Here is a 9,548-nt window from a genome sequence, read left to right as displayed (position 1 = left end):
GGCCACACCCACACCCAGTTTAGCAAAGGGGGGGAAAGTTGTGATACGTCATATGATGACAATGTGCCATCACACGTTTGGCACCCCTGCTCTAGAGGAAGTGAAGAGAAGCAATGTTGATCAAACAGTTTTTGATAAATAGTCTGAATCAACTTTGTGAAACTGAAGCACTTCTTTGAAGTTTTGTACAACCCAACTATTAGAGGTTATCAGATTTGTTCAAAGACAAATCCTGAATTCCAGAAATTCAGAACAAGGATGTTAATGACATCCCCAATACCGCAATAGAATTGAACGCTACAACTATTACTAATAACGATGTTAGCAATCAGAGGGAGGAATTATAAATAGGAAGTATTCCTGTTAAATAGGGCACTTAGGATACATTCATACAACATATTACAGTGGGTTAAAATGAAGTTCGGAGGCGTCTGACAATTCCTACATCGTATTCTTGTCCTTGATGTTAAATGATAAAACATGCACTTATAGGTAAGCCTTGACTTGCAACTATTCATTTAAAAATGATTCAAAGTTATGACAGCCTTAGAAAAAGTCTTTAATGACCTGTACTTGTACACATGAGTGATGGTCACATGATTGCAATTTGGGCACCTGGAAACTGGCTGCATTTGCTGCTGGTTGCAGAATCCTGTGATCACATAATTGCAAATTGTGACTTTTTAATCCGTTTCTGGGTGCGGAAATTCATTTGGAAAACTGGGTTTGCTTACTGACTATGTGGCTCACAACAGCTGCAATGAATCACTTAACAACCATGGAAAAATGGTTGAAAAATCAGGACACATGATGATCTGCTTTATGACTGCCCTGATTTTCAATGGAAGTTCTAAACCCAATTGTGATCTCAAGTGGACAACTACCTGTATTTGTGCTACTGTGAGAATTTTATGCTTATTAACCTAACTTTGGAATGGCTTGAGGAAATGCGCTTTGTTGTCAGGATTAACCTGAAGCAAGTTAACCTGTACCCATGTGCTTTATATCTGATGGTCATATTCTTTGTGAAATTAAACTAGAAGTATTTCCATATGTTTTCATAAAAGCACAAGTATTAGATGAAGAATACCAGCAAGTGGCAGTATTTGACAAAAATCAAGACGAAGAGCAGGAATGTTTGAAAGGAAGTCTCATTTGTAGGCAAGGTAAAGAAAGTAGCAAGAATAGATTTTTATTTAACAAAAATGCATTTTTACTCCTCAGAGGTCTTACATTTGATTTATTTGACATTGTTTCAATTTTAAAAACCATGGACTAAGAGGAAGCACTCATTCGCATTAACGTGATTCTACTGTTTTGTGATACAAAGTAAGTAACATGTTTTAGTCAAGAAGCCAGCCACTCTACTTCAGAGGATTCCTATTTACGAGTCCAGATTTTTCAAAAAATCTTTTTTATTCTATACAATTGACTATAACATAATAATTAAAAATATTTTTTTTTCTCACCAATGCTCACATTGCAAAAGATATAACTAGCTGTTACCCTAGTTATATTAAAATTTCATCATGTGAACATATTTAACACTGTTGACTGATCATCTGCTCTGTTCCGAAGGTTGGGTATTATTTGTATCCTTAATGATAGGATCCAAGACTCCTGCTACTTAGATAGAAATGTTGTATTTCTACTTTGTATATCTGATCTGCTATGGCCACAACCTGCCTACGTTTGAAGACAGCAGTGATAGTGATGGAAAATGGTATCATAAAAGATTCTCCGAAAGCAAGAGAATCATCCCTTTCTCACACCCTTTGCCAATTTCTACCAATGTCTTTGAGTAATAGTAATAAATCCTTTTGGCCCAAAACATGTCTGCTACATTTCTTCTAGTTCTGAATACAACTTTAGACAATTGCAACAACTTCTAGAATGTCTTGGAAAATGTCTGGAAAACAGCTATCTTCCTACTTAGTATTAAATTTTGTTCCAGAAAAATTTAGTTATTTTCCTTAACTCATTGCTGATTAGTATGGGTCAATAATTAGTGGGAAGGCAGAGTGCTTACAGTAACTCTCCAACATTTCATCATGTCACAAATTTTATTAATTCAGGACGTCCTGTTTCAGGCTCAAGATAGTATAAATACAACTCCAGTTGTAAATTAGGCCTTTCCAGTGTTATTATTGAAGATTATTCAGCATGAAAATATATCATGTTGCTTCTTACTCCCACAGGAAACAGGAGCCAAGGCCCCCTTGTGCGTTGCCAGCAGATTATATATAAAGTTAAATGTAAAACTGTAGCATCTGCTCAGATTTGTTCAGTATGCTTACAAATAGCACCTTTGGCAGCCCTGCTTATTGTACAATCATCAGAAGATAAAGTTCGCAGTGACCCAGCAACAGCATTAGACTTTATGGTATTTTGTGCATAATACAGTCTTTTCTGATGAATGAATGGAATGTCACCTAAGCTGGAGAAAGGCTTTGTTTTGGAAGACAAATGGGACTGGAGCAGCCACAGATACACTTCTACAAGCACCGCTTTCAATCTTACCTTGCAATGGCAGCTGTAGTCTTAGTATAAATCACTGAACTGTGAAAATACTCACAGACCTTCCTACTATTCTGAATGTTGATAAGCATTGCTTACCAAACTGAATATTCAAAGATGCATCTTAGTTCTATGGGAAGGTTTCTAAAGCAACCAAGTCTATGGTGACTGTTTAAGTGGTTTCCACATTTCCCTTCTTCAGTGTAGCTCTATATGTGGTGCATAGAACCTCTGTGTCGATTTGCATTCATAGCTTCAAGTGTTTTTTAAAAAAATTATAAGCTGCCTGGAGCCATCTACGGTGAGCTTGGTGCTATATAAATTTGTTTAATAAATAAAATAAATTCTGATAAACCACCCCCACCCCTGAAAAGCAGATACCTTTACCTCAGGGAGTGGATTTATGTTTCCCATGGGAAGCTATGGTTAATTTTAAGCCATTAAATGTAAATTACATAAAACATGCCATCCCTTTGCTTATGTTTTCTGCCGCAGACATCAATAATCAGATGGATAGTTGGAAGAGAAGCTTTGCTATTGCCAGAGGTGGGGCAAAACATTAACCGTAATTAAATTATTCTGTGAGGGAAAAGTCTACTTCAGACAACTTTGGCTGTTTCAGACTTGTATGGTATTTTTTTTCCCAAGTAATTGATCTAAAAACTCTGAAATGAGAAGTAATAACTGCATAGTATTTTATTGCTGAAAGGCCACAATCATTTCCAAAATTCCAAAAAGCATCATTTTTCTTTGTATATCAGAACTTTCAGTTTCTCTGTATGTACTGATCAAACCTCATAAAATACAGGTAGTGAGTCCAGAATTTATCTTGCTAAATGAGAAATTTGTTAAGTGAGTTTTGCCCCATTTTACGATCTTTCCTTGCCACAGTTGTTAAATGAATCACTGCAGTTGTGAAATTAGTCACGTGGTTAAGTTAACCTGGCTTCCCCATTAGTCAATGCTCACCAGAAGTTTGCAAAAGGGGATGACATGAGCCTAGGACACGGATCATCAGCAACACGAACCAGTTGCCAAGCATCTGAATGCAAGTCATGTGACCCTGAGGATGCCGCAATGGATGTAAGTGTGAAAAAGTCACTTTTTTCAGTGTCGCTGTAATTTTGAACAGTCACTAAATGAACTGTTGTGAGGACTACCTGTATGTGTTTTTTTCCAGAACAAATAATGTAGTCCAGATACTTGTGCAGAGTATAGATACTGAGTAACACATACTAACTATACCATGTTCATCTGCATAGGAGAACTTCCAATTCAACATTTTCTTGAAACATCACCTCCATAATTACTTTGCCACGTGAAGTATTTCATATTGGATTTCCCTTAAGATGAATATAGGAAAGAAACTTAGCAAATGAATATGCTATCTACCTTGCAACACGTATTCCCACTCAGTTCACAGTCTTAGCTAGAGCCAGGCTTAAGAAAAATCTGGGTGAAGAGTGTAGTCATGACTAACCTTCTTTCTAGGGCGTGCCAAGAGCAGGGGAAGCGCAGGGGAGTCGTGAGCGGGCGTGCCCACACCCGTAATGCTATGTGTGCGACCCCAGCGTGCATGTGCAAGCCCCCCCATGCGCATGCACAGCTCGACAAGTACTCCCCCCCACCCCCGCTTTTGGCATGCTTTTTTCACCCTCCCCAGGCTCCAGAAGTTTTCTAGGAGGGCAAAACAGCCTCTGCTGCCCCTCCGGAGGGCGAAAAACGGCCCAAAAAGAAGACCGAAGTGGAGCTTACAGGGCAACGCCTGGCACGCCCTAACAAATGGCTACACGTGCCACCTGTGGTACGCGTGCCATAGGTTCCCCATCACGGGTGTAGGGAAACCAGCAGCTCCGGTTTGTTGCTGCATAAAAGTAATGCATGAATAAGCATTTTCCTTTGGCACATGTGGGATTTGGAAAGCCTGCGATACTTGAAAATGCTGCCCCGGGAGCCTTTTCTATTTATCCCCAGAATATCTGCTTCACAGCTACCTTCGCAGGCTGGGCAGCTTCAAAACTAGGATGTTTTCTATACCAATGTAGAGATATCCGACTCTCTTTCTGACAGCAAAGCCAGTGGCAGAAGCTGAGACTTTGCATCTCCTGGCTTATCCCAAGGGAAGCATCTGATCAGTTCTGCACACAGCACCTGGCTGCTTATTCTTGCTCCTGAGGAAGTTCTTCAGCAGCCCAAAAGCTACCCCACTGCCAACTTTTCCCTCAAATACGAGCTGAGAAATAGAAATCCTTTCACATGTAATCCTCGGGTCATGACTGTTTCCTTAGCGAACATTCGAAGGTATGTGATAAGCACCCCTACCGTTTGCGAACAAGGCCCGAAAGTACGAATCTTGCAACACCACAGCAGTTGTTCGCCTAATGGACAGCCGCAGAGGTTCTGCAACATTTGCCCTCCACGTTGCTGGCCGATACGGAGCCGCCCCTCAGGAGCTCAATTTGGGCATCCAGAGGCCTCCCCTGGCCTGCTGCTGGCTGCAATGGAGCTTCTGAGGGCCTGATCCAGCCCTTCAAGGCTCTGTCCAGCCCTCTGCAGGCCTCCCCTGGGTCTTTGCCCACCGAAACGGAGCTTCTGAGGGGCAGATCCCTGGCTCCATTTTGGCCTGTAATGGACTGGGGGAGGGCCAAACGGATCGTTGGTCCTACTGGATTTGCCCCTTAGAAGCTCCATTTCAGGCGGCAACTTGCCAGGTGTGGCCTGCGGAATCCCGAAGAGAACTGCAGAGGGGCGCATGCGACTGAGATGCTGGAGGGGAGACTGCCTGCTAGACCTTCACAAGGTACGTGACCTGGAGTGACAGGTTGGGGGAGGAAGCGATTGTGGGGAGCGTAAGGTATTTCAGTGAGTCGTGGAGGCCTTGGTGGTCTTAAGGCAGGTGGCCTGTTCCATCAGTGGGACCTCCATGGCCTTCACCTGAAGTATCTGTTGTTCACTTAATGAGCCTCACATTTGATTAGCAAAGGCACGGGCGAAAGGATCCTGTTCGAGGTACGAGACTCACTCCCACGAATCCTTGAGTTACGAACGACATGGGCAAGCTCCATTACATTTGTAACTCGAAGATTACCCGTATTTAGTTATGATCCTCCTGAGTTTATTAACAAATCTTTGAGAACAAGAACAAATCTACAGTTGTTCAAAGATGGGGAAGAAGCTGACGGGGTCCCTATTTGACAAGTGGACAAATCCTAGTTTTGTTGTTTGTTAAATGGGGAACTTTCAGCTCTTTGAACAATCTGTGCTATTAAAACTCTCATTGTCAGGATCTTTAACTGGGTAAATCAGTGCATCAGTTTTTGAATTGAGTTATTTCAAATGGGCTTAGAGAGAGTGTTCAAAATCTGGGATTCACGTTTCCTGGTTGAAGTTTGGAAGCGCGGCTGCTTCAGTGCTACTGGCTGCTGCTGCTTCGTTGGACTGCTGCTGCTGGGGGGGGTCATGTGACCTTCATTTTCAACATACCGTGGGAGTTTCCCAGCCACTCTTGCAATCCCTCACTTTCTCCACCACCTGGGAGCAAGGAGTTGACTCCTGCAAGATTGGGCACACCAACTGGAAAAATGAAAACAACTTTGACAACTTTCGTTCTCTGCAGCCACAGCTTTCCTATGAAGTAATGGGAGCATCAAGGAAGGTAGGAGGCCTCCTCAAGCCAAAGTCTATGATGTCTCTTTGGCATCTATTTTCGTTCCAAGTCCCAAGAACCGATAAAAGGTTTCCTGAGGAAGGTTCTTTAGGGGACTTGAAAAATAGTCAGTGGTTGAAGAAGAAAACAGAAATCATGTGGCCAAGAGGCTTGGAGGCCTTTATGTGAGGACTCTCTCTTGTGACACCGGCACCTGAGGATTCTAACCCGGGAATTTTCCTTCTGCAATGAGAACTGTTGTATTTATTTTTATTTATTTATTAGAACATTTACATTGCTGCCTATTTGCACGTGGCGACTCAAGGCGGCTTACAGGCAGGGGTGAAATTCAGTAGGTTCTGAAAAACCAGTGGTGGGCAAATGCCATCTGTGGCTGGAGTGGGGTGAGAATGGAGATTTTGCAGTATCCTTCCTCTGCCCCGCCCACCAAGCCATGCCCACCAAGCCCCGCCCACAGAACCGGTAGTTAAAAAATGAATTTCACCACGGCTTACAGGGGTATAAAAATATCATATAGAAGTTTTCGTAGATTTTCATGGGGTGTAGGTATGCTGGCCTTGTTGTATTCGGGTCTTTTCCCCTGTAAGATTGAGATTGTCTTGGCAACGTTTCAGCGGTGTCTCACTCGCCATCTTCGGGCTCGGTTTTGGGCTTAAAGTGTGATCGGAGCTGCCGTCTTTCTACAAATCTTGGTGGGGGTGTGTGGAGTGCTGGCTTTGTTTCAGTAAGTGGAACGATTGGTTGTGTGGTTGTATCATGATTAGTCGATTGGTGCTGGCTGTGTGTCTATTGTGGTTTCGTGTTGTAACGGCCTGGGTGGTGGCCGTTATATATATATAAAGAAAATAAATACTAAAGCAACATAATAGTCCCCCCCTAAGGACACATGCCCTCCCGCAAGCAACCTTCCTTCAACCAGCGTGAACTGGGGGGACTCGGGCGCTTCTCCTCTTCCCAGTCCAAACCAGGAAGCCCAGGGGGGAAACCCTCCAGGCCAGAGGGGGGCCGGGAGAGAAACAAGAGCCAGCCCTTTCCCACGGGAACAAGGCTTCCCTCCTGGAGGCTTTGAGGAATAGCCCGGCCAAGCATTTGGCCGGGATAAAGTCTTCAGCCTGGCGCGAGGGGCCTGGGCGGGAGGCTGGACTAGAAGACCTCCGAGGCCCCTTCCAGGACCTCCGTCCTTCGCCTCCAGCTGCGGGCGAGGGGAGGGGGAGCCTCTGGGCGCCGCCTCTCCTCCTCCTCCCGGCGCTCCCTCGCAGCTGGCGGGGAAGGAGCAGCCGGGGGGGGGGGGGACGGGGACCGGCCGAGGGGCCGAGAGCAGAGGCAGAGGCGCGCAGGGGAATCCGCGGCGGGGCCAGGCGGGGCGGTCGCTCCAGCAGCCCCCTCCCCACCGCCTCCTCCTCCTCCTCCCCCTCCTCCTCCTCCTCCCCCTCCGGCCCGAGCGCTGCGGAGGTTCTCGCTGCTGCAGCCTCTCCGTGCGCGGCTCGCCCAGGCAGCGCTGCCAGCGGGGATCGCCAGCCGGACAGCGCCAGCTTTGCCGCCGCCGCCGCCCCTGCTCGCCCCCCGGCAGTCTCGCTGGCCCTGGGCGGCATGGCGGGGAGCCTCCCGGGACTGCTGCTGCTGCTGCTCCTCTTGCCGCTGGCGTCCCCGCAGCCGCCGCCCCCGGCCTCGCTCCAGCGGGGGAGCGTGTGGTGCCCCAGCCGCTGCCTCTGCTTCCGCACCACCGTGCGCTGCATGCACCTCATGCTGGAGAGCGTCCCGGCCGTGGCCCCGCAGACCTCCATCCTGTAAGTGGGGCCGCGCCCGGGGCCGGCGGGGAGGAGGAGGAGAGCGGCGTCCGCGGCCCTTTGTCTGCCGCCCGCGGGGCTCCTGGGGCTGGGGAGGGGAAGGGGGGCTCGGCTGCGGCTGCCTTTTGTTCGCTCCGGCCGCCACTTTCGGCTCCGGAGAGTCCGCCGGCCGCCTCCCCCCCCCCCCCCGGCTCCAGGGCTTGGAGGGCGGGCAAGAGACCCGGCGACGTTCAGGGGCCTGAAAGGGAGTTTTGAGCGGTGGGAAACTCGGAAAGGATCCCAGAGTCGGCGACTTTCCGGATCAAACGGAGCCTTGGAAAGTTCGCCGCCTTTGGGACTCGCCTGGATTGCCCCACAAAGGCCGGTTGGGGCTCCGCTTGAATCCGCGCTGGGCTTTTCACGCCCCGGCAGAAAAGGCCGCCCGGGATTTCGGCTCTCGGAGTTGTTTGGCGTCGCCTTTCTTTTCTGAGTGGTTGACCCGCAGCTTCAGGTCTTTTGCCTTTGATTTCTGCCCTGAAGCCCTGAAGCCCCTTCCTCTTTCCCCCAGTCTTTGAGAAGCCTTTGTTGCACAGTAGCGACTTTCCCCTTCTCCTGAATCCAGAATATCTCTACGAAAAGATCTGGGATATCCCAAACATCTTACACCCAGGCACCCCGTGATCTTTATGCATATTCGTATCCTCCTTATGGGAATGTGAGCTTTGCAGGTAGGGTTTGTCTTCGGGCCAAGGAGAGTTTCACACGTGAAGCCTTCAGAGGTTTTGTAAACAAAACAGTCAGACATTAATATTTGTATATGAATTCTCATTTTGCCCCTTTTCCCCGTTAGAACCAGTTATGGGATGTTTTAAAACATAAATCTTATCAGTGGCTTTAAGTATGACATTTTTAATCAGAGAGGGAAACAATTATGGGGAATACTCCATTGAGTGATGTAAGGTCTCTCCTCTCTCTCTCTCTCTCTCTCTCTGTGTAAAAGTGAATAAAAAGACAAGCCTAGTTGAACAGTTAAAAATGGTGCAGAATTCTGTTGTAACATCAGTGCTTGACTTCATCTGTTTGTATGCAGTTATCTGGAAGTGATCCTGTAGTTTCCAAAATACTGAAATACATCTGTATCCATTTCAAAAAAAGATGCATAAACCACCTTCCACTTATCTTTACACTTATATGTGTAGATGTGAACAAGATAGTTTCACATTTGCTACAAGCCAAGTCCTAGTCACTTAAGAAACACATTCATATAGTTAACTTGGCAGCAGTACAGAAATGACTGGTCATTGCCTTCTCCAAGTCTCTTTTGTTGTTTTCCTGCCTAACTTCCAGTCCGGAGATTAACAACTAAAGACATCTGCTTTTTCATGTTGTAGTCATTCTCTGACAAAAAGGCATCGCCTGAATTGACTTTCCCCACTTCCAAATGGGATGGACTGTGACCCAGCATTTCCAGCACCCAGCTATATTGGCTGGGAATTTAAGCTATGTTGTCCACGGATGTTCCAGCATATTTGGGCAACAATGGAGAATGGTATTTGTGTACTCCATATGGAGAATTGCTTCAAATTCACAGGAGTTAA

General features: G+C 46.4%; 1 protein-coding gene across 2 annotated transcripts in view; it reads left to right on the top strand.

The window, feature by feature from the left end:
• The first annotated feature begins 7,489 nt into the window (after nt 1-7,489).
• The window catches only part of PXDN (peroxidasin), a 79,780-nt gene continuing 77,721 nt past the window's right edge, over nt 7,490-9,548 (top strand). For both annotated transcript variants that reach the window (XM_032213419.1, XM_032213418.1), the window contains exon 1: nt 7,490-7,971. In XM_032213419.1, coding sequence (XP_032069310.1) covers nt 7,775-7,971 — 197 coding nt within the window. In that variant the 5' untranslated portion in view covers nt 7,490-7,774. The remainder of the gene's footprint in view (nt 7,972-9,548) is intronic.

The sequence above is a fragment of the Thamnophis elegans genome, chromosome 3, assembly GCF_009769535.1.
Source record: "Thamnophis elegans isolate rThaEle1 chromosome 3, rThaEle1.pri, whole genome shotgun sequence".
NCBI lineage: Eukaryota > Metazoa > Chordata > Lepidosauria > Squamata > Colubridae > Thamnophis > Thamnophis elegans.
The sequence above is the reverse complement of the archived record's forward strand: the minus strand, read 5'-3'. Positions and strand labels throughout refer to the sequence as shown.